The 24,870-nt window shown below is 37.6% G+C and overlaps 2 protein-coding genes across 7 annotated transcripts in view; one reads left to right on the top strand and one right to left on the bottom strand.

Annotated features, from left to right (window-relative positions):
* Positions 1–4,702: 4,702 nt before the first annotated feature.
* Positions 4,703–6,873, bottom strand: LOC120427575 (poly(A)-specific ribonuclease PARN-like). Of its 2 annotated transcripts, none has more exons than XM_039592455.2 (4): positions 6,714–6,873; positions 5,382–6,647; positions 5,086–5,321; positions 4,703–5,020 (listed from the first exon to the last, which is right to left on the bottom strand). In XM_039592455.2, exons 1-4 carry the CDS (start codon positions 6,730–6,732, stop codon positions 4,826–4,828), a joined length of 1,716 nt encoding a protein of 571 aa, XP_039448389.1. In that variant the 5' UTR covers positions 6,733–6,873; the 3' UTR covers positions 4,703–4,825. The 2 variants fall into 2 exon arrangements, with proteins under 2 accessions (XP_039448389.1, XP_039448390.1); XM_039592456.2 differs by having other exon boundaries at positions 5,090–5,321.
* A 3,361-nt stretch (positions 6,874–10,234) lies between these two features.
* Positions 10,235–24,870, top strand: part of LOC120427559 (uncharacterized) — a 34,398-nt gene continuing 19,762 nt past the window's right edge. Inside the window, exons 1-3 of one of the 5 annotated variants that reach the window (XM_052710344.1) lie at positions 10,235–10,354; positions 11,104–11,568; positions 17,625–18,003. In XM_052710344.1, the coding sequence (XP_052566304.1) occupies positions 17,947–18,003 (57 nt within the window). In that variant the 5' untranslated portion in view covers positions 10,235–10,354; positions 11,104–11,568; positions 17,625–17,946. Of the gene's footprint in view, positions 10,355–10,444; positions 10,608–10,909; positions 11,569–17,624; positions 18,004–24,870 lie in introns of those variants that run through there. The other 4 variants (XM_052710343.1, XM_052710345.1, XM_052710342.1 and 1 more) reach the window with 4 other exon arrangements.

Below are 24,870 nucleotides of genomic sequence, written 5' to 3'. Positions count from 1 at the left end.
GATCGAGACTCTATGGAAATTTTGACAAATCAGAATGGTTTTTATGCTACTTGAATGAAAATCACTGATTCTGATAGAATTACTAAATTCACTGTTACTAATTTTGTCCCTAAATAACTAAAGGCAAAGTATAAAAAGTTGATATTTATAGTTAAAATCCTAAATTCTACAAAAAGTAAATTTTTAAAAACCCGCATCCTAACCTGACACCCACATTAAGATAGGGAAAAATCACATATGTAGCGGTTCATTGTACAAATGTGATATTTCCACTATCAGAGAACCTCCTTGTCTCGATGACAGCTTACCGGCCATCGATTAAGCCCTTTGACTACGCCAAAGTGGGTTCTCGCAGCATGAAGTGGTGTCCATGTGTAAAAATGGAAGCTTCAGCAATATACTGAACACTTCGATTTTAATTCCACATCGAATCAAATCATCGAGAAATTAAAAAGAGAGATGTGAGCCGGTAACATGGAGTGAAACTTTCGTAGCTGTCATGGAAAACTTCACAGCATCTTGACAAAAAGTTTAACTCCATGTTGCACTTTTAATTTCTCGATACTCTTTGCCAAACAAGCATCAAACCTATGACACTCATTATGACAAAGCCCAGGGAATTTTAAGATATCCGTGAAATCCCGTGAAATTTATGAATTTTCAAATGTAAATTTTTTGATGTAACAAAATAATAGATATTTAATCCATAGAGACTTTTTAGGTAAATTTTAATAGTTTTCAATTGAAAACATACATTAACAAAAAATTGTTAAAACATCTACTGAGAAGTGAATGCTGCGAAAACTTTGATGATGTTATCAAAAATGTCAATGTCGTTTTTCTTGACTACTATTTTATTAAAATGGTATAAGCAGGGTTGTTACGGGAGAATCGAAAAAAAATCCGCGCCAAATCCGCGCCGACCTTAAATCCGAAACCGCGCGAAATCCACGCTATATAAAAAAATATCGCAACCAACATTTAAGAAATTTTATTTTTTAATGAAGAAAAAATAATTCAGATAGTATTTGTTTAAAAAAAACTCGTTTTACGTTTAAAGGCTCCAAAATAATGAAAGCAATAAATCCATTTAAAAAAAAAATCTTCAAGAGACCTTGACCGTCCCATGAAAAAAAAAATCTTCAAAATAGAAAATACAATATTTAAAAACCTTAAAATTTAACTTCTAAAATATAACCTCAAAATTAAATCAAAATCTAAAATTATAATATGATAACATTTTAAATTTCGAAAGTCTAAATATTCAAAATCTAAGAATTTTTATACAGTTTGTAATCCAAAATCCTCGCTAAAATTTCACTCCGAAAGAAATTTAATTAAAGAATTTAAGAATTTAAGAATTTAAGAATTTATAAGCTTAAGAATTTAAGAATTTAAGAATTTATAAGCTTAAGAATACTAAAATTATTTTAGATTTGAGAATATGTTTTTTCTATATTTTTTTGAATATGATTTATTTTAGTTTTCAAATTTTGGCTTTAATTTTAATTTATTTTAAATCTTCAAATTTTCGATTACCCAAATTTTTGTTATTTTATATTTCAGATTGCTAAAATTTTGAATTTCAAAATTTCAGATTTTTTAAATTACGATTTTAGAAATTTCGAAAAATATAGTAAAATATAGTATATAGTATTTTGATTTTTTTTTTTGTTTTTTTTGTTATAATAAAAATTATTAAAACATTTTTTTCCGAATTTTTGAAATTCTTAAACTTTGAATTTGGAATGTTCTGATCTTTTGATTTCACCAAGAATGTTTAAATTTAGAAAAAAAATATTTCTACTGATTAAATTCCATTCCAAAATTCGAAAGTAGAGGCCATTTTCTGTTACGTCCAATCAAGCTCATATTTGACGCCCACCAGAACAAGCCACAATAATAGTTTTTGTTGCATATTCTAATGGTTATATTTTCGGGAAAAGTTTGTAATATTTGATTTACAAAATTAAAAATTGAATAAATCCAGCATAAAATTAAAAATAAATAAGGTTAAAAATCATTACTCAAAACTCAAAAGAAATTTAATATTCAGAGCCGGAGATGTTAAGAAATGCCAAGAAACATATATTTTTATAAACATATATATAAAAAATAATTTCTACATAATCTTCATCTTCATTTTTCGACGTTTCGTACTAAGAAAATTCAAACAAACATTTTCGCAATTCGCAATTTTCAGTGTAAGAACGGGCCTTGACCGATCTTATGCACTAGGTTCCCGACGAACACGCACTGCCCTTACACCTACATCTCACCCTTGCTCTGAGTCAGTACGAGCAGCACGCTAGAACACGCTTTGAGTGTTCGTGCCAGGCATGCACACCTTCTTTTCCGGTTACGCATTTTAACTCGGCCGGGGGTGGTACATTACGTAGGGTTTGATGTAAGTATAAGCGCCAAACCATTTAAAGTGTGCCTAACAACTTTCATTGAAGCAAAAACTGTTTTATTTTTAGTTTGAATTCAAAAACTTATTGTTATTTACTGTGTATTGTTTTCTCCTGAAATCTTCCCTATTGTTGAGTCTGTTTATCTGTTGCTATTTCTTTTGTCGCGGTGTTTTGTTACAATTTTTGGTCCTAAGCATGTTATAAAAGTAAAAAGTAAAAAAACAATAGTAATATTTGAGTTAATCCTTTAAGCATTCCATAAATTAAGTAAGGGCTCAAACCTCACTTGTTTGAAAAAAGGGTGAAGATTGAAAACAATAGACAGTAAAAGAGAATTTATTTTATAAAAATCAAGTATCAATAGGAAGAGAATGATGAGCGTATTTTGAAGAATAAAAATGAGAAGCTAGATGTATTAGATGTAAAATTAGACAATAGTTAATAAATAGAGGTACAAAACAAGCTTAGATTATAGTAATAATAATTTATAGGACAGATAAAGAATTATTCAAATAAATAAATTCGCAATAAATTCAAAAAAGATTAGGCGAATGATAAATAGACTTGATATTACTAGTACATTAAGGAAAAGTATATTTTTAAGGAAAAAAACAAAACAAAGTTTGTTACAGCAGTATCAATTGATAGAAAAGAGTAGAAAAGCTTTGAGAGATAAGAGAATCAAAAGTTAGTAAAATTAAAATCAAAAGTTGGATATTAAATAGAAGAATCAGTGAAGAATTGGGAATCAGAAGAGCAAAATAAAATAGGAGATAGGTGGTAGCTGAGAATGAAGAGTAGAGAAACCCCGTTGTGCGATGTTTCAAGTACATCTACAGCAGTTGACTCAACATACTGCGAATCAAAACAATACCGTCTACAATCACAAATTACTTCCCTTTCCCACATTGTCGCGCCCCTTTCTTTTAGCCGTCTCGACTCTGACCCGCGGTGGTCAAAGGTTTACGATCCGTTTCCACAGGCCACCAGCTAGGTCATCATGAAAACCAAGCCAACGTGGAGGTAAGAAAATAGGACACTCGCAAGGAACCAGAGCTATACTGTTCTGATCAAGATAATTCGGATGATCTAACAGAACTACGGATGTAGTTAGTTACGCTCCTTCCAGGATGTTCCTTACGTGGACGTCAACCGAAGAGCACGCAACAAGGTCAGTGCCATTGCATGCTCTTAGGTATCAATCCTTGGCCTGCAAGGAAAAAACAAATTATCGTAATTCCTGATAATATTTTTCTTAATAACTTGAAAGTAATTCTATCTCTCACAATTAATTTATTTATCAAAATTGCCATCCGCGCGAAATCCGCGCCTGAGCAAAATTAGCCAGCAAATCCGCGCCAGATCCGCGCTATCCGCGCGAAACGCGCCATCCGCGCGATCCGCGCCGTCCGTAACAACCCTGTATAAGTTTAAAAGAAATTAAAAGATTCAAGTTGGGTTATGCAAGATTAAATGTATAGTATTTTAATCTTTAAAGTCACATTTTCAGAACATTTTAGAATTTTCTGAGTCACCTTAAATTTTCACGATACCTTTGCCGTGGAAGTTGAAAAAAAATCATTGGTGTTGCTCTGGTTTTTGAATAACGTTTTCATGATTTTGTAACAGATAAAATTTGTTTTGCCTATTAATCTTTAATTAAGCTTTTGAGAAGATAAATAAAAACCCTGGCCAAATGTCGCAGAAAATTCAAGTTATTTCAATAATTTTGGTTGGAAAAAATGGTCTGATATGAAATTCATAAAATATATGCAAATAAGCGAAAACTGTTTTGCTATATTAGTCAAATATTAAAAAGGAAAAACATGTAATTAAGCTTAAAATGTAGTTTCTGTAATTTAAACATGAGATTTTCAGAGTTACTGTAACTATTTTCACGTTCCGCGAAATTTCCGTGAAATTTGGTGTTTTGAAATTGAGGTCCCCGTGAAATTTGCATTTTTTTAGCGTGAAAATCACTAAGCCTAAACATGAGTGACAGTGTGTGCAACATGGAGTTAAACTTTCTGTGAAGTTGCTGTGCAGATTACCATGGCACTTTGAAAAGTTTAACGCCATGTTGCACGCACACACTCTCACATTCAATTCCTCGATAAGTTATCGTCCGTTATCGCGATAAAATAATCGCCGATAGAATTATCGGAATAACAATAACGATAAATTATCGTTATCATCCAGGCGATAACGATAGAACTATCGTTATCGAACCTCGATAATTTTATCGTTAACAACCTTGATTCAAACCTTCCAAACAGGGAAACTTTCGGTACGTTTCAGACCCATTAAAATTTATTTCACTTTGATTGCAATTCGCATTTGCCTTTCTCGAAATGCGCTTGTAATTTCATCAAAAATAAAGTCAAATTAACCGTGTCCTGCCTTCTCCGCACTTACCAGCTATCGTTGTCCGCAAACGTTCCCTGCTGGCGTGGCTTCTTCGCTTGGCTAGGCGTCCCAAAGTTGGTCACTTCGGTGGCCGTCACCGCTGGCAGCACCACCGCAGCAGTTACCTCTTTGTCCGCCGGACGTTTAAGCCCTCCTCGATCGGAACCACCACTATCGTATCGCCGCTTAGCTCCAGCACACTGTGGGAGGGACGAATTGAGAATGAATAAAACCTGATTTGAAGCGTCGGTGGGGTGAACAATACTTGCTGTTTGGCCTTGAACTGGTTCAGGGTGCAGATCGTGAAGGCAGCGTTCGACTTGTCGATGGTTTTGAGCACGGCCGCCGCGTGGTCGCGGTTGTGCAGCGTTACGAACGCGGACGTCTCGTTGACCCAGCTGATAAACACCTGGCCGTAGTTGCGGAACCGGCACAGGATGTCCACGTGGCGCCAGTTCTCCGGGAAGGTGATGTAGAAGATGTGGTCGCGGGAGAAGGAAGCTGTTGTAACGTGAATGATGAATCAATTTGCTAGATATTAAAGAACAACAAAAAACTTACGCTCTTTTCCGTAGATATAAATGTAGTTGACTTCCGAGACTCGCAGCAAAAAGATTCTGTTGAAGTACATCTTCAACGTTGCATCATTAGTTAGATTCGTCAGGTCCACTTTGAAATAGCTTGCCAGCCCCAGAAAGCACAATCCCGTCAGATACGCATCGTATCCAGCTTCGTGTTGCTTCTCCTGATCCATAGAATAGCTATGTTCTTCACTGCCTGACTTCACCTCCGGCAGTTTAAAGGGCTCCTTCCGGACTGCCTCAAAAACGTGGCCCAAAACGGACGAAAAGACGTGCACCTTCAGCTCAGCGTTCGTGCACAAGTATTTTGTATCCAGCAAGAGCGGAAACAGCTCTCTAACAGTTTTCTTGAAGTCTTGAAAATTGTACGGAAGAGGTCGAAAAAATTGCCGTATAACAAACATCAAATCCAAAAGCATGTTGTGCCCTACAATAAGCTTCCGGGTTTTCGAAAGCTCCTGCAGCACCAAAGAAAGACCAACGGCACTCTCCAGGTCCACATTCTCCTGCGCCACCTTCTCCTCCTCAAGCTTCCGATCTTGCTCTTTGGTTCTTTTCCTCTCAACCAAAATCCCCTTGTGTTTGTTCTCCAGCTCAACGGAAGAGGTCGATATCTGCTTCCGAAATTTCGCCTCAATCATCTGGTAAACCAGCTTGCGCTGAAATCCGTTGCAGTTCGTAATCGTAAAGTCCTTGTCATCCGAAGCCAAAAACACTCCAATCCTCTCTTCAATCTCCGCCATCAGTTTCTCCTCCGTCGCCGGCACCGGCACCATGTTCACCACATCGTTCCCGTTAGCCTCCTCCCCCTCCTCAGCTTCCAGTGCGGCCGCCCTCTGCTCCTGGCGCTCCTTTAAGTCCGCTCGCATCCGTTCCTCGTCCGCTTCCCCACAATAAGAAAGTCCCTCCCGGAACAGCTTGTTGAAATCGAACCCGTGGTCGGCCAAAAACCTCATACTTTCGCCCTGGCAGGCAAACACGTGCACGCGCCCCTTCGGGAAGCAGTAAAAGTTGTAGCACTTGTAGCTGACCGCCCCAGATTCCGGATCAACGCGGAAGGCGGCAAGACCCAGCTGGATGACGATAAAGTTGATCGAATTTTCCACCGTCTTCTGGTACACCTCCTCGGGCGTATCGAAGGGGAACACGTTTCGGTCGGACGTAAGGCCGGTGAATTCTGTGTCCATCGCGAAGAAGCTGGCATCCCGGATGGTTTGGCGGATCGACGCGAGCTGGTCGGTGAAATCTGTTGAAATTATACATCAATGACTGCCAAAATTGAGTTCACAACCGGTGCTAGCGGAATACGTACTTTTGCTTGTGATTTCCATTGATATTCTCCGTATTTATTCTCAAAAATTACAGAAAGATGCCGCCAAAACTATTTTTAGGAAATACTGTTTGTTTACGTTTGTAATTTTTTTTTGACAGCTACGCGTTTGCACGTTATCTTAGTTTTATGCATTTTTAAATATTTCTAATCATCTGAGAGTTATTTTACCCAAAATTTAGCTAAACACAAAGTTACCCATTAGTAGGGTCCTAATGCGAGGAGCTGTGTTTATTATAAACTGCGCGTATTCCACTCGGACAAACCAACCTCAGACCGACGCGCCGCACTTTCGGGAAATGCGCGCTGTCAAATCCCATACTGCGCTTTTTGTTTTTGTTGATCTTCTTCTTTGAATCGCTTGCCATTGTTGCCAGGAATTTTTAAATTGCACTGAAAGTGCAGAAAATCGCTGGCAACAATGTCTATGGAACATTCTGAAATGCCACGGTCAATATTATTGTCACCACGGCACAAAACCTTTGGAGTGGTGGTCTTGCGAGGATTTTTTTTAGCGAAATATCCTCCAAATATGTTTAAGCGGTTCCGAATCAGTGTGTTCGTTTGTTTTAAATGTTTGGCCTTTTTTGGTCGTTGAAAAAATCGTTCGGAGTTCTTACGATGATTTGCGAAAAAATGAGTCAGAAAAACATTTGAATGGCAAAACCTTAGGGAGCGTTCTTTTATTACGTAACGCAGTAGGGGGGGAGGGGGGGTCGGAGGCCGTGTTACGCTCCATACAAATTTTTTAAAATTTGTATGGAAATTTTGTTACGAGGGGGGGAGGGGTTCTAAAAGTCCGATTTTTCGCGTTACGTAATAAAAGAACGCTCCCTTAACGTGAATACTTCCATCATTGTCATGATTTTTCGTTCAAAGATATAAATTTTGCGTCGCTTTCAATATTTTGACAAAATTCCTTCAACAAGTTGTTTAGAATAGTGCCCTACACATGCTGATTCCTTTTGGTAACGATTATCCCATTCCTTGTAAAGTTATGGAAATCGACATTAATCAATGATTGCCAACTAGGACGTCAATGACACAAAACTATATAAATTATGAAGCTTGTTATGAAGCACATTTGATTTAGATAAAAAATTCTTTCAGTGGCTTCAAGAAGGCCACAACCGGTACTTGCTGATTCCTTTTGGTGCTGACATTCGTTAAATTGAATTTGAATTTGATGATCAATTTTCTTCGAAAATGATCAACGGCTTCGCCTTAAAACAAATTACAAAACTGGTTGGGCATCAAGCTGGGCATCTTTTCTGATGAAAATGTCTCGATAAAATGTCATATGTAGCCAAAATTTTGACTGTGCCTACATATCTATTAAACTTGGATTGATCAAGTAATCCTTAATTTAATTAAATTGAATGTGTAGTTTGAACTTTCTACGAATATTCACCGACGCGAACTTTTAATCCAACGAACAATCTTTTTAAATTTAGAGTATTTTTTCTTTGTTTGTACTCCATTATTATTATAATTATAGATGAGGGTGAAATCAATGAATTCAATAGCAAAATCCTAATGGTTTTATTGGTTTTAGCCTTGAAAACGTTTAATAATTATTTACAAATGTCTGTGTTTACATTTTCCTTCAAATGAACATTTACTAAATTTTACAATTTTCTATTAAACTCATTAATTTCAATCAAATATTGACATGTAAGAAACTAAAAGAAATTGCAAAATCCGTGAAGACAGGTATTGTTATCTTGATTGTTATACATTTCGAGTTTTGTGAAAAAGTTACTTCAAATCAAACCATCCACATTAACGACCCCCGGGTCTTTTGTGGTCTCTATTGCAAGTTTCTGCTCGAACCTAGGAGTCCAAAGGCTTGAATGGGGAGAGCACCCAAACCTCTTTTTACTCCGACCTTTGGATTGCGAGTCCAACCGCCACCAGCGATTCCACCGGAGTAGGCTTGGTTTGGTGTGTTGTTTGTACTTATGGCATGGAGACGACTCCTACACCTGGAATGGCTTAACGGCCTAACAACCAAGGCCGGGACCGACATTTTACTTCCTCATCCGATGGAAGGTTGCAGCAGATGGGAATCGAACCCAGAATCATTCGCTTACAAAGCGGACAGCGTAACCATTCGGCCACGCACTGCCACTGAAAAAGTTACTTATTGTCTCGAAATTTTCAAAATAGTTCCTGCTCTCAAAATGCTTTTCTCGTGTTTCTCCAGAGGATATCGTTTACAACCTTCGTGAAGTCGCGTGTTTTGGCCTTTCTTACAAGTATCATTATATCGTTACGTTACGCGACTGCCTGTGCGATAACTTTGATCAGCAATCTGAACTACATTTTTGACCTTTTCGTTTCTACACTTTATAAAACTTACGTAGTTTTTGTTGCTTCCATCGATGGACGGACAGTTCGGGAGAAAGCCGCCAGATGTCCCGAGAGATCCTCGCGCAACGTGAACTGTCAAAAGCACTGACAGCTGATTTCACGCACACAGCCTAAACAGAAGCCGTGTTGTTTTGTTCGACTGTTTAGTTTGGTGGTGAACTTGTAGTGCAACCTCGAGTGCAACATTTTTTTTGTGGTTTTTTGTAAGTATGTGAAACAGTTGTTGTTAAAAAAATTGGATTGAAATCCTCATTCAAAAATCACGAATAAAAAAATGATGAACATTTTTTTAAGTAGTTGCGTTTGCACGGTTTACATTTGGAAAAGTTAACACGTTGAAATCTAATCTGTTTCACCTAAGAGAAGTGATTTAGAAGATTTTATTTCTGATTATCGTTTCGGAAGTCGCATGTTTTGGCGTTTCATACCAGTGCCCTTACAAAGTGTGTACAAAGTACACTCATGCGACTGCCGGTTGTTCTTAAGTTTAGTTTTAAACAAGAAGGTTAAAGAACAAGTTCGGTAATACGGTCCTAAAATGAAGCTTAGATTGCTGATATTATTGTTTACAGCGATAAAGCTTATTTTTCTGAGTACAATGACCCTTTGTACGACCACAAAAAGTTTAAAATGGATTTTTAAATCAATTTTGAAAAATTTACCTCGCGGTTCTTCTTGACAGAAAAGCTCCTACTTGACAGCTCGTTCCAAGGGGACCATAGTTGATCCATCGAAAAAATGTTGTCTTGTCAAAAAAAAAAAAAATTGCATTAAAATGAAAAAAAGTAATCAGAAATGTTTTTTAATCGTGTTTTTTACCGTTGTACATAAAAATTTACATAGGGCTTTAGTACCCAATTTCGGAATACACCCTTCCGGCGGCTTAAGATTCATGTAGTCTCACGGTGCATGTTCGGGTGTAGACCTACGGAAATCAAAGTCGGGGTTCGATCCCCAACAAGAAGGTTAAAGAACAAGAGTCAGTATTTAAATGTACATGTAATCTCATTAATATTTTAATTACTTCACTCACTTGCTAGAAACTGTTGATTCGTAGAACCATGGTCCCAAACCTGAACGGGCATACGCGAATGTTGCACGAGTCCATCGAACCGCGAAGAAACGTGTTGCAGCGCATCGTGTGTTTGTGAGCCTGGCAACTTTTCCTGATGTTTGTGCCATCGAAAGAACAGTCTGCAAATCCGCTGGCTGACAGACTGACAGTTTCAGTGGAGAACAAGACCCAAAAGGTGGTGCGAGCGCGATATTTTTTTATTAGAGACTAAACCTGCTGCTTCTTTTTGTACAGGACGATAATGGTTGAAAAATAAGAGCTTTGAAGCGCTGTGGTGCGGCGTGGAATTTTGAAAACGCTGGTTTTTGGATTAATTGGTGGATTGGTTCTAGATTCTGGATCCGCCCCTTTTACGCGATTATTTTCAGTGTGGAAAAACGAGACCTGAAATTTTGCGGAAACACGAAATTTTCTCTGATCGATTTTGTGTGCGTGTGCAGGTTCAAGGAAGCAGGCCGTGACAAAAGCAGAGTGTTTTCCGATTTGAATTTGCGAAGACCAGATTTTATTTTTTTGAAAAACACGCAAAGAAAAATGCGTGAGCAAAGTCCGCGATTGTGACAGCCACTCTTTTCGTTCATTTCTTGCTGTAATCTTTTCTCTGGCCGTCACTTTTCGCCACGATTTTGCTCGCGCGACCTGTCCTCGGTGTGTTTGTGTGTATGTGCGCACCCGAACAAATGTGTTGGCGATCATTGAATGTGTGTTTTTCATTTGGTTGCTGTGATTAGTGTTTTTTTTGTTGAAAAATATTCTTCGACACTCGCCGCAGATAATAGAATTCCTTTCTACTCGTAATGATTTTCACCCGAGATGTGAAATTTTCACCGTGATAGTCACAATTTTAGACGACTCAGTGTGTGGGGTGAATTCGAGGAAGAAAACACAAAGTAACCATTTCGTTATCAAACTCCATTTTTGCAGAGAGCAACTGAAAGGGTGTCGTAGAATCGTAGCAAACCTAGGGAAACTAAAGTGCATTTGCAAATATTAGTGTTAAAACGGTTCAAATTCATAGCCTACTGTAGAAAATTATAAAACAAGTGGCAAAACAGCAGGGAATTTAGCATAAAGAAGTCCGGTTCGGGAGCAACAGCAGGAGGCGGGGTAAAGAAGGATCAGACTCACCGTCACAAATACATCCTCACGGAGGAGAAAGAACCTTGCTCCCCCACCGTTGACGGCGGCGGCGGCCCACCCTCCTAATCCGCCCCCTCAACATCAGCTGGCTGGAGTTGAAGCTGCTGGAACTGATTCGCACCCACACGCAAAACGTCAACGCCTGCCTGGCTGGCTAACTGCGAGTGGCAGGATTGTCAAAACAGAAGCTGCTGCAGCAGCAGGATAAATCAGTTTTCCTTTTTTAGTGCTATCTGTGATCCTTTAAAGGTAAGTGTCCAAAAATGTTAAAGTGCCTGTTTCAGAATGAATGTGTTGGATTTGAGGCTAGAACTACTTCAAGGTTTTTCCTCCCCTGCCAGCGGCCGATTTTCTTTTGTCTTGCAATTTGTAGTTGGCTGCGCATTTAATGAGAATCATCGCTGTAAAATTGAGCAATGTGTACCTCGGTGTTAACTTGGATGCATTTTACGTGCAGTTTGGTTGATCATTCACATTAATTGACCTACTAGCATAATCGATTTTTGAAAAAAATTCAAGAAATCCTAACATTTCTAATTTCTACCGTCCAGAGCTCAATTTAATCTAAATTCAATAGTCTGTTAGAATAGAACAATAGAATTCAAAAGTCTGTTTTGACTGTGTTGGACTGGAAATTATATTTGGTGGTACTTACTGTTATCATAATTATGTTGCTATTTTTCTATAAAAATTAGAGTTCAACAAGTTTTTTTGTGTTGAACTTAATTTTTCACTGTAGTACTAAGTTTTTTTTATCAATCTTTTTAATAAATGAGAGATGGGGTTCAGACGGCCTCTCTAAGGAAGAACTCTCGTAAAATTAACTCAGCAAGTATCATATTTTCATCTCAAGCCAAACACATAACTGCAGTTTTGTTTTAAAAGCTCCAATAATTTCTTTTTTGATTTCTGGCGGTTTTTGAATATCCCTGACTCAATTTTATTTATTGAGCCTAGATATCTTAGTTAGTTTCAACAGGTTATTAGCTTTTCAGATCAGGTTTCGATCAATTTACGAATAATTCACACACAAGTTAAGCTTGATCATTCGAACGTCCTTAAGGAGAACTTGGTTGGAGCACACAGTCAAACTTTTTTTAAATCTTTTTTCATGGCATTAAAATTTTTAGATTGGCCTTATATTTAATTTACATTTTTATCTATTAACGAATCAAAATTAAAGGCATTTGGTTGTATTGTTGCTGATATAGCTAAGTTAGCAGTTTCAAAAAACGGGTGCTACGATATCTCAACACTGCTTTAACCAAATTGGCTAAAAAATTTGGTAACGCCTCGTTAACCCCGTGTGCATGACGAAGGGAAAATTTCAAAAAGTCTATTTAAAATAAAGATTAAAATATGTCTATGTTTTTCATATAAAAAATCACCCGTTTTCAAGTTTTGTATATTTTTAAAATGCAAAATTTCAAAATCCGGCTTCGTCATGTACACGGGATAGGTCTTGGGAGTCTCACCCAAAATTTCAGTCAATTTGGTCCATCTTATCTCGAGATATCGTGGCACCCGTAAATCAACTTACTTTGCGTTTAGAGAAAAATGCTCAGAAAGTTTGAAAGTTCGCTTTTCACATGTGCATGTTTGGAAAAATTCTGAGCTTAAATCGTCTCTTACTCAGTTAAACATGAAATATCTTCATAAAACTTTCAGGAGTGATTGAAAATCTTCTTTTGTGTGGATTTTATAAATTTTATGAAATATAAATTTTTGTGATTTTCTACATGTATGTAACCCCTTAAAAGGTGATTACAGAAAAAACAATGAAAATTAATTTATATATTTATAGAGCAATCGACTTTTCATTGTAGTTTTTAAAACTTTGTCTATACCTATCAGGCCTGCCCAACGTCCGGCCCGCGGGCCGGATCCGGCCCTTAAAGCCATTTTATCCGGCCCGAGACGGCTTTTCAAAATAGTTCTATGACCGGCCCTCAACTCAAGGCTGTTCATGAAATATTCAACTAATAAAATGAGTGTATAAATTAAAAATAACTGTTTTAACTAAAATTAAATAAGAAACATTCTGTTTGTTTTTTTTTGCTTTTGCAATAAAATGTTGCTGATTAAATGTATTATTTGAATTTTGCCCTTTCTTTTTCAAAATCTAACATTCTTTATAATTAAAATTAGTTCTTATCATTTTTATATTAAATATTAAACTGAAAAATGGCGCCGGAAAACTCAATTAACCAATTCGTTGGAATGTAAAATATATGTAAAAAAATAGATTTTTTGTCTAAAAATGTATAAAAAGACACAAAATTTAAACTTCTTTCAGTTTTTACTGTGTTTACTACAAATGTATGCTTTTCTGTTTTGAAGGTCATGATTCAAATTTATTTTTTTAATAAATAAATAAGCAAAAAAAAAAATGGAATTTTTAAAAACAACTTTTAAAAAGCAAATTATTCATACTGAAAAGAAAGATCACTGCAAATATTTTTCTGTTTTGAACAAAAAAATATCAAAACAAGTCAAGAAAGCAGGGTACAAAACATTATTTTTTTATTCATAAATTTCAATAGTTATCTGAAATTTGAAAGATAACGAATTTTAAACTATTGAATATACATTTTTCAACATTTTTAAAATTTGGAGTATGTTTAAAACCATTTTGAAGTATTTTGTTATAAATTTGAACAAAAACGTAAAAAGTGTTTTTTGTAAGGAGAGATTTGAATCCAAATTTAGTTTTAATAAATTTTATCATACCTCATTGATTTTTGAAATATATTTTTTTGTTGAAGAAATTAAGCTTTTAACAAATTTGCAATGACCAATGAATTTTTGATACTTTTTTATAGTCAATGATAATAAAACACATGTTTTACAGTTATTTTTGTTTTCTTTCCTAAAACCAAGAATCTTATTTGCAATACTAGTTTATTTATTTGTTTACTTTAAAAGAACCTTTTCAAAATTATATTAATGAAAAAATATTTTTTTTTTAACTATTGCCAAACATTATTTCCGGCCCGCCACTCCTTCAGCAAAATCAGATCTGGCCCGCAGGGCCAAAAGGTTGGGCACCCCTGTGTAGGGGGTTGTTTTGCGGTCCAAAAGGCACAAAAAAAAAACTTTGTTCTGGTTTGATTTGATTTTTTTTTTGCTATGAAAACATTGTAAAGTCTCTAGAAGGGATTTGCTGATCGATTTGGTATCTTCGGCAAAGTTATAGATTATGATTTGGACTATTGAGAAAAAATAATTACACTTTAAAAATAGTTATCCATTGTTTGAGGGGTTACATACATGTAGAAAATCTCAAAATTTCATATTAGGGCAAAATTGTTAATTCCATTGAAAAGATGATTTTCAATCACTCCTGAAAGTTACATGAAGATATTTCATGATTCAAGTGAGTAACAGACGATTTAAGTTTGAAATTTTGCCATGCGCAAAGCGAACTGTCAAACTTTGTGAACGTTTTTCTCTAAACACGGAGTTGATTTACGGGTGCCACGATATCTCGAGATGTGATGGAACGAATTAGCTGAAATTTGGGATGAAGACTCTCAAGACATATTCCGTGTGCATGACGAAGCCCGATTTTTAAATTTTGCTTTTGTAAAAAAATACAAAAATCAAAAACATACGATTTTTAATATGAAAAACTTAAAAATATTTTTAACTTTTTTTAAAATAAACTTTTTGAAAATCGACCTTCGTCATGCACACGGAACCGGTTTAGCGAGTCTTCATCAAAATTTTGAGCCGATTTGGTCGAAGCAGTGTTGAGATATCGTGGCACCCGTTTTTTGAAACTGCTTACTTCAAATAGCTATATCTCGGCAAAGATACAACCAAATGTCTTCAAATTTGTTTTGTTAAAAGTTGAAAATGTATATTTTGATGCCCTGAAAACAGATTTACAAAAAAAGAAAGTGTGTGCTCATTCCAACTTCTGACATTTTTGCCGATTTACATGTATGTAACCCCTTAAATAACTTTAAAAACTCGATTTTGACACCCCTACGATTTTTATTGTTTTTGTATGTCTTATGACAAATGAAAACTTTTGAGCTATAATATAATTTAAGTCCGTTATGGATTTCGTTAGGTTTTTTACCACCCTTTTCCTAGATTTGAAGATTTGAAACAAACAATTTCTATGCTACCAAGTCAGTATCTGAAACATTCATAGTTGTAAGGAAAATCCAAATCTCTGTACTAGCACAAATGTAACAAAATTGTAACATGCTATCTCGAAAAAAAATTGAATTGAATTGATAAATAATTTAAACTCTTTTAAAATGTAAGTCGTGATTAAAAATCAATGTCAATATTTTTCAAGGAGTTTAAAAAATTTCACTCAAGTTTCAGTTTTTAACATTGAAAATCAGATCAATTACCATCGATCACCGAAAATTGAGGGTCAATTGGCCTATAAATTTGAAATTTTTAACCCCCTCCCCCTCCGTGGTTTTTTCTCCATACAAAATTGCAACTTTTTGTATGGAGCGTGGTTTTCGCCAGACACATGGTTCATGCATAAGCCCTTAGCGCCATTTAAAGAGTGCATCTGGTGTTATTTTTCTTGTTAAAATGCAGAGGACAACCTTCCACACTTTCCAGAACTAGCCAGTAGTTGAAGGAACCAGGAGATCATTAGGTATTACAGCGTGACGTCATGAGCGCACACGCACACACATTTTTACTGAGACACACGTGCAAAAAATGTCAAGCTGTCAAATTTCTATCCTAAAAATCGAGTCGGCGTAAAACCTAATTAGAAGATATAAGTTTTCGGTACAGTAGTCTGCTCCACTGTTTTATCATAACTGATTCAGAGCGATTGGTATGGTATGTCAACGCATCCTTTCTTCCTTGTTGATTCTGTTAATGCAACGTCTTAGGCCTGGCTACTTTAATATTTGCAATACAAGTTCAGAGTTATTCGCATGTAGGTACTGAAATCAATAACATTTTGACGATTTTGAGCAATTAGCAATCAGATTTTTAGCAATTGGTTCTAATCTAATCTAATCTAATCTAATCTAATCTAACACAAACGCAGATTACGCCCCAAGCACTTTTCTTGTCATTATTAATAATTGTAGTACATCCGAGAACACCCGAAAATGTATTACAAAAATTAAAGCGGCCAGCCCTACTACGTTGTGTTTACCGCAGAGAGGATTCTGAGAATGGATCACATTTCTCAGAATCTACAGGGGAGGAAGGATGCGTGGACATACCGTACCAAACGCTCCGTTTGTTTTTTTTGCATTATTTTTGTGAAAGTTGTGTTTAGTGTAATAATATAACTATATATATATAATGAATATAATAAATAAATGTATAAATTTATTTTATATAGTAAATTACCTTCATACTTAGCTGAAAAATAATTAATTATTAAAAGAAATAAGGCAGAGCGTATAGTACAGCGTTTTAGTAGAAGGAGTGTAGAGATTGTAAGATTTTTCGATAGTTTCAATTGAAAAAAACTATGAACAAGAGAAGATTTAACGGAATTCAGATTTTTAGCAATTGGTTCTAAACATATGTTCAAAACTCGCTTTCTTTTTCAATTTAATTTGGCAAACTTTGATCCAAATTTGCAACAGTCAGTTCAATCACTGAAAGGTTTTTAAAGTTTCAATAAAATAAAAACTGCTGTTTATTATTTTACACAAATTGCACAAACACAAGTTCTCTCGCCTTCTGTCCTCCTCTATCTCTCGATCACACTCAATCATGTGACCTTCCCCGGCGGTTCTGGTCTGGTCGTTAGCCGGTCGTATAGCAGAAAATACATTCACCAACTTCTCTACTGTCGTTTCGAAGATGATGTCCGTCCATGACGTGCCAGCAGCTCTCTGAATGGACACCGTTTATCGTGAATGATTGGCCAAAGGTGTGACGTCACGTCACGTCTTCAAGTGGGTTGATTTCCCTGTGTAGTAGTAGTTACCCACCAGACTGCTGCTGGTGGGTGTAGTGTGTGGCCCGACTGGGTAGTATTTCTGTAATTTCATTCTTGACTTCTGGTTCGATTTTTGTGATGTTTTAAAAATAAGCCTCAAAGGCATTCCTCCACTGCTATCTATCTGCTGTAAACTTACTCGCCGTTGCGCTGCTGTGACTCTCTTTTGCTCTCGTTCTTCACCTCTATAGTGTTTTGCTTTCTAGCTTTGCCCAGACGATTAATTTTGCCGTGCGTGCGTGCGTGCGTGTTGAATGTCTGGCCCCGACCAGCGTGTAAAGATCGAAGTTTTGCTCTGTTTAGAAGAGATTCTTGAGGTACTAACCAATTGTCTTTTTTCTCTTTCTCTCCATTTCAGTGCTGTGCTATCACCGTCAACGTGTGTTATATTGCAGAAAATTACAATTTAAACCTAGTTATATCACCGCGTGCGCGCCAGAAAAAAAGAGGAATTCAATTCAAAAGTGTTTCAAGTTGATATCGATAAAATAAAACCAGTGTGTACAGGATATTAATCACCAAACGCAAACGCAGGACCATCTGGACAACGAGAGTTGGCCGCAAGCCACACCGTCCCGCGACGACTAAGCTGTAGTGTTCTAGAATACCGCGTAGCCCATCACCCGACTAGACCGGCATCAGACTAGGAGCAGGAGAGGCAGCAGAGGAACACCGCCGTCATGTTTTGGGACAGTGCAAACTCGTTGTCCAATATAGACGGGCTGCTAACGAAAGAGGTGAGTAATCGTCCGCGGACGAAGACGACGACGACGACATCGAGACACTACTAGCTGGCTGGGTGGTTCTGGTAGTAGTTGCACATTTTCAGTGTTTAGATTTGTGTTTTGTTTTGTGTGAGGAGATAGATTGGTGGTGCAGTTTGGTGTAATCGAGGCCGGTTTATTGGTATTGGGCGATCGGAAGAATGCGATGAAGGTCAGCAAGGCGTTGTGGGTTCTGAGCAATATAAATTGATATTAACAAAAAAAAAAAATCGACTTGAAAAAATGATGCCCAAAATACGAAACATAGACAAATGTCTAAGCCGTTGACTGTTGTTTGAAGTATATAAACTTTGCCAAATTACAACTTGACCCAATTTTATGTTGGTGCAATTCCAGCCCAGAACAAAACAATTTAAGCTACTTTTTTCTCGATCCTCTCCGATTTCAATGAAACTTTGTAGACTGTTCTCCTACGCTTATATAAGCCACTTTTGTGTATATGGAGCCAGTTGCATTAGATAATGAAATTTGAGAAAGTTTTAAAACATTTTTGTTTTCCGTAATTTATATATTGCTGTGTCTCGAAAAGACTCACGAAAAATTCAGATCGAGCACCTCTACTAAAAAAAAAATATACAAAAATCATTTACTAAAACCGTTTTTTTGAAAAGTGCTCTAAACGTCAAAATTAAAAAAAAAAAACGAACGCGGGAATCGATTTTCCAGACAATTTTACATAAAAATCTTCATATCGATCATTGTCCTAAGTCCAATCCTCGTGAAGTTACAGCGGTTTTAAAAATAAAAACTGTTGAAAAAAAGTTTTAGCTTTTTTTTGGCAATTTCTCTATGTAAGACTTGATTTTTCAGTTTCGAATGTGTTTTCACCGGAAAGCCCGTCCAATTTCCTATAAGTTTCCCTTTGACAGCATTTCAATTCGAAGTATGGGCTCACAGATATAAGCTAAATCAGGCCTTCGGCTCAATTTTCACATTTTTGATCGTCAAAATTACAATTGTTGATTTTTTCATGGTTTCTTTGATGGAATCGGTTCTCAGATGACCAGTGAACATAACTTTACCAAAAGTACCAATCTTTCAAAGAATTTAGAATAATATCTAGGAATTCGCTTAAAAAAAGGTTTTTGCCAGGTTCCTTTATTGATTTTGTAAATTTTGATATTGATTTTTTTTAATCAATGTTGATTTATCTAGATGTCAGTATAACTGTTTTTTTTTCAATAAAAAAAAATCAGTTTCATAAGATTCCATGTATTTTATGCAAAATGTTGAAAATATTATTTAAACATATTTGCCATATTTTCATTTCATTTCATTAATTTTCTTTATTAGGAGGTGGACAAAAGCCCCCTTGAGATGTGTCTAGCATATCCAAGACACTCTCTCAAAAAGGCACAAAACCACCTCGTCTTTTCGCATCAACAAGTACACAAAACTCAAATGATACAAGACGGGTTCACTTTTAAAACTAACTCAATAAATAAACAAAAATATCACAGTGTTCTAAAATTTACGTGTGTATCGTCAGGGAAGGGACTTGAGGAAATTAAGGAAACGGATTTTGATTGTGTCGCGGGATAGGTCAAAGTCGAAATGGTCAAAGCACAAGTTAAAAATACGACACATACTAGAAACTGGTTCGTTATGTCCGTAATTAGTCAGAGCTCGGCGAACCGTCAAAAAGGAGTGGTTGCGAAGTACACGCCGGCGGGTGTTAATATTGATCAGCTGCAAAACAGCGGGACAATCAATGGACGACTGCAGGAGGTCAGCTTCAAACACTGCCTTTGCAACATCACGTCTTACCGAGAGAATATCAAGATTTAGCATTTTGCAATGCTCAGCATAGCTCGGAGGATTTAAAGGATCAGGCCAGGTGATGTGACGTTGGGCATATTTGACGAACTTTCGCTGCACCGACTCCACGCGTTGAATGGCGTTCTGGTAGAAGGGAGCCCAAACCGTGGAACAGTACTCGAGCGTAGAACGAACCAGCGAGCAGTAAAGAGCTTTGAGACAGCCTAAATCTCGAAAATGCTTAGCTATCCTAAAGACGAATCCTAATGTTTTGGAAGCTTTGGAAACCATATACGTAATATGGTCAGTAAACGTCATTTTGCTATCCAGCATCACGCCTAAATCTTTCACACAGGAAGTCCGAGGTATGGTGGTGTTTGAAAGAGTATAGTCAAAGGAAATTTTGTTGCGTTTGCGGGTGAAAGTGATTACTGAACACTTAGTTGCATTAAGAACCATTCTGTTATCGGAGCACCAGTTGGCAAACCAGTTGAGCTGCTCTTGAAGAAACTGGCAGTCTCTGGTCTCATCGATAACAGTGAAAAGCTTTACGTCGTCCGCGTAAGACAGCTTGTGACATTTAAGCAGAGGGTGCACGTCGTTCGTATAGAGGAGAAAAATCAGGTGGCTGCCTTGTGGGACGCCTGAAAAAACAGCAAATATGGCAGAAATTACGTCGCCCACTTTCACGCTCATTTCTCGTCCGGTGAGGTAGGAGCGAAGCCATTCGAGCAGAGAACCGCTGAAGCCCAGTCGCTCGAGTTTAGCAACAGCAATACGGTGGTTTAGCTTGTCGAATGCTGCCGATAGATCCGTGTAGATGGCGTCAATTTGTTTCCGTTTCTGCATGGTTCGTAGGATGAAGGACGAATAGGTGACCAGATTGGAACTGGTAGAACGTTTCGCCACAAAGCCATGCTGTTCCTGATATAATCACAACAGTTGAACTTGATGAAGTCTAGCACAATGACTTCGAAGAGCTTGCTTACAGCGCAGAGGGCAGCAATTCCGCGGTAGTTCCGGACGTCACGTTTAGGCCCCTTTTTGTGAACAGGGAACACAAACGACTTCTTCCAGAAACATGGGAAAACTCCGGTGGAAAGCGAGGTGTTGAAGAGTTGAGCCAGCGGTTCCGCGAGTGCATCGCCACACTTTTTGAGCACAACCGCGGGGATACCGTCCGGTCCGCAGCTGTTGAAACTCATCAGGCAGGCGCAGGCACGACGAACGGACTCGGAGCTTATCACCGGATGAGGTCCGATGGGAGGATGCAGTGGAACGTTACTAGCAGCCCTAGCAACTTGCGAGTCTGCTACAGTTTCGTTGTTGAAGACACTGCAGAACTGGCGCCGGAAAAGGTCACAAATACTCTCGGTGGTTGTAGCTTCATCACCGTCGAGTACCATCGAGGTTGGGAGACCAGTCTCTTTCCGCTGCTCGTTGACGTGGTTCCAAAACTTTTTGGGTTCACGTTTCAAGCGGCTCTGGACGCGGTTCAGGTGGCGGCGAAAAAGTTGGTTGTTTAACAAACTGTACTTCCGGTTCTTAGCTCTGTAGTGGTTTTTCCAACGATCTGTTGGATGCTTGGCATATTTCTTGAGTGCGGCACGTTTCACGGTCTTCAGCTTCTTCAGGCGTTGAGTAGACCATGGTGGATGTTGAGGAGCTTGTTGATAGCTTGCGTCAAAATTTCCGTCCAAGTAACAGCAGCTTCGTTGGCGTCGAGATTGGCCATCAGTCGAGTCCAGTTAACGGTTGCCAAGAATTCGTTCATTCCTTCGTAGTTACCATTGCGGTAGTCTATGAAGGTACTACCGTTCGTGTCACTAAACGTAAACACTGTACACGAGATAGAAACCAGGAAGGGCAAATGGTGACGTACGTCTTTCACGAGAGGTGAAGGTGCTGGGAGGAGGGCACAATTGACAGGTACTTCCGAGCTGGCAAAGCAAAGGTCGAGCACGTTGTTGGAGCTGTTGCACATGTCGTTTAACTGACTCAGGTTGGCAGTCGAATATTCGTCCAGGAGATCGTGTTTAAGCTTGTTCGAGGGGGTGAGAGCAAGATTTGGTAGCAATTTGTTCGTCGGGGTGCGTGTCCAACGGATACCCGGAAATTTGAAATCGCCGACGATCATTATGCTGTCATTGACTTTTGTCTTGGATAAAATCCACGTCAAAGATCGTCTGTGCTGCTCAAAGAGAGTCGCATCGTTGTCAAATTTTGGTGGAATATAAACAACACACACAAACAATGTGGATGAGACGAGAGGGACTGAAACCCACACCTGTTCTGGAGATGTGCAATTTGGTGGGATCAGTTGGCGTGGCTTGAGGCTGGAGCGAACGGCAAGAAGGACACCCCCGCCTGATTATTTGCAGCTGTTAGCGGCAGAACGGTCGCAGCGGAAAACCTCGTATTCGGGACCGAAGATTTGACTCGAGAGGGTAGTAGTTGACAGCCAGGTTTCGGTAAATGCATACAAGTCGTAAGAAGCGGAAGATATAGCGAGAAAGTAGTTTCCGATGGTTGTGTTCATACCGCCTACATTTTGATAGTAGAGCAGAAGATTTGTCGCTTCTTCACGATGCAGCGCAGCTTGGTTAGTCGTACGAGGGTCGGTTGGTGGTGGAGCGGGTGTACTGGCAGACCTTAAACCATTGTTGACCATTTCTGCCTGTGGTGGACAGCTTCTGGCATCTGACCGTACAGCGGAAGATACTGGTTCATATGGGGCATCGCTAACTGATTGGGATGATAAAACGGTAGCGGTAGATTGTAAGGGTACAGACGTGCTGTGTGCTGAGGCTGATTCGGAACCATTGTTGGAGCGGGCCGGCGACGAGGAGTCGTTGTTCGTGAACTGCGTGGCGAAACGGGGTTGTTCAGTGGTGGTAGGTTGTGTGAGATTAACTAAATTAAAATGTCTTGGATTGTTTTTTTTTGCAATTTCAATATTTTTTTCATGTTTTCAAAACGCAAAAAAAGTTTGATTTTCATTCAAGACAAACAAAGATTGGATTTTGTTCGATATTTAAGTGTTTCGATAACTCTTGCAATTGACCCATATTTACAAAAAAAAAGTTCAAGGGAAACATTTGGAAAAAAATCTTTGAAATGGATTAGTAAATTTAGTTAAAAAATATGAAATATTTTACCACGAAAAAAACATTGCCAAACTCAAGTTAGAAGCTTTTATTAAATATTCAATCGATGCATTGTGACAAAATCAAACAAAAACATAAAATTAGGCTCTATTTTACATTAGTTTTTCATTCACTTTGTGTTGATTTAAGTTAGATTTTACCTCTTGTTTGCTCAACAAAAATTAATAAAAATCTATTGATTCATAAGAAAATATAATGAATCTGTGTTAAATGCATCCAATATATATTAGGATTTTTAATGTCTTCAATAGCTTTTTCATTCACAAATAGATTGAAATGGCGAATGGAACCTAAGTTTAAAGTAAGTTACTAAAGAAGAATTGAGTGAATTTAATTTGAAAATTGTACAGAATATTACAAAATTACTTAAGAGTTAGAAAATAATTTTCAAAGAAGTATGCTTGGGATTCCCGACTTTTTGACAAAAAATCACAAATTCCCGACTTTTTCCGATTTTTGGCGAAATCCCGACTTTTTCCCGACTTTCCCGATTTCCCGACTAAGAAAAACAGCAATTCAATTTTAGTTAAATATATTTCAATACCTACAATTTTGCTAATGACACAAAATCGTTTTCAAGGTCCCAGTTACCGAACAAGTACAGTATTTTTAAGAAGCATTGTATTTTGCTAACCTATTGTATAGCAAATAGATTATAAATAATAGTGACCAACTGTTATCTGGGCGATTAGGGACATACTTATTTCAATCCTGTTTTTCTCCGTTCCAGATAAAATTTTCAAAAGGTCCTATCTGCATAGGAAACCCATGGCTCATGGGTTGTTTTGAAAATTTACTCTAGTGTTACTCTTTTTTGAACATGGGACAATTATGCGTAAAACAGCAGTAGGGGAGGTGGAGGTAAGACGGCCATGCGCTTGTTTTACTACTAAACATGATAAAAGTTAGCCAAACACCTAAAGATGTTGAACATTTAGCCACTTTTGCAAAGCAAATAAGTGATTTGTTAACAAAAATTTGATAAGTACGACAAAAGTGCTTGTTTATTAACTGTTTTAAAAATATTTTGGATCATATTCCTAAAAGTTTTTCAATTCACAATGAAAAAAAAATTGTATCCGATACAAATATTAGGTTTTCATAATTTTTTATCAATGTTACCTAAGTTGCAAAAATAGTAGCCGTCAATAAAAAGAAAAGAAAAGTTTATTTTAAAGATATCAATTAAGGTCATGTCTATGAAGGAGAAGTCCAACTAGGATCTGTACTAAGTTTGAGTTGAAAATAACGATTTATTTTGTATTTAAATAAGTTTTTACCTTAGGATGGGTTGCCGTCTTACCCCCATCTCCCGTATAGCATGACTCATATTTGCTAGCATCTCATCGTGCATGGTGCTATCGTCTATTACCTACTACACAAGTGAATTGAAAAGTATGTATACACACAGGTGGCGCACCATATCTTTTACGGCGAGCCGTGCCAACAATTTGCCTGCCGCAAAGATCGGCATCCGATCGCGCTTGGGCCAAAGGCAATAAATCAAGCAAGCTGAAATCTATTTCGCACCATCAACCGCTCACCGAGAATTGCTTTAGACCGGCAAAACACCACACACACACACCGGCCAGCCAAGATAAGAAAGTTTTTTTTTTGCCTACTTGAACTAAGTACAACAACAGGTGATAAGAAGAGTGCATCCATGACGCCCCATGGGGGTTCTTAGACTTGGAACAAAACCAGGACCGTCCAGATGCCTTTAGGCGTTGATTCGCAGTGTTAAGCCAGCTGAAACCGGCAAACACGTAAGCGTCGGGAGACGCGCACCTCACTCATACACATTATGGGTTATGTCTGAAATTTCGGTCACGGTTCGAGGGACGACATTGGCATGTTTTGGTTTGGATATCGATACACCAACTCTGCTAGTGTT

This window comes from Culex pipiens, chromosome 3 (assembly GCF_016801865.2).
Source record: "Culex pipiens pallens isolate TS chromosome 3, TS_CPP_V2, whole genome shotgun sequence".
Lineage (NCBI taxonomy): Eukaryota > Metazoa > Arthropoda > Insecta > Diptera > Culicidae > Culex > Culex pipiens.
This window is presented reverse-complemented; position numbering and strand designations above follow the sequence as displayed.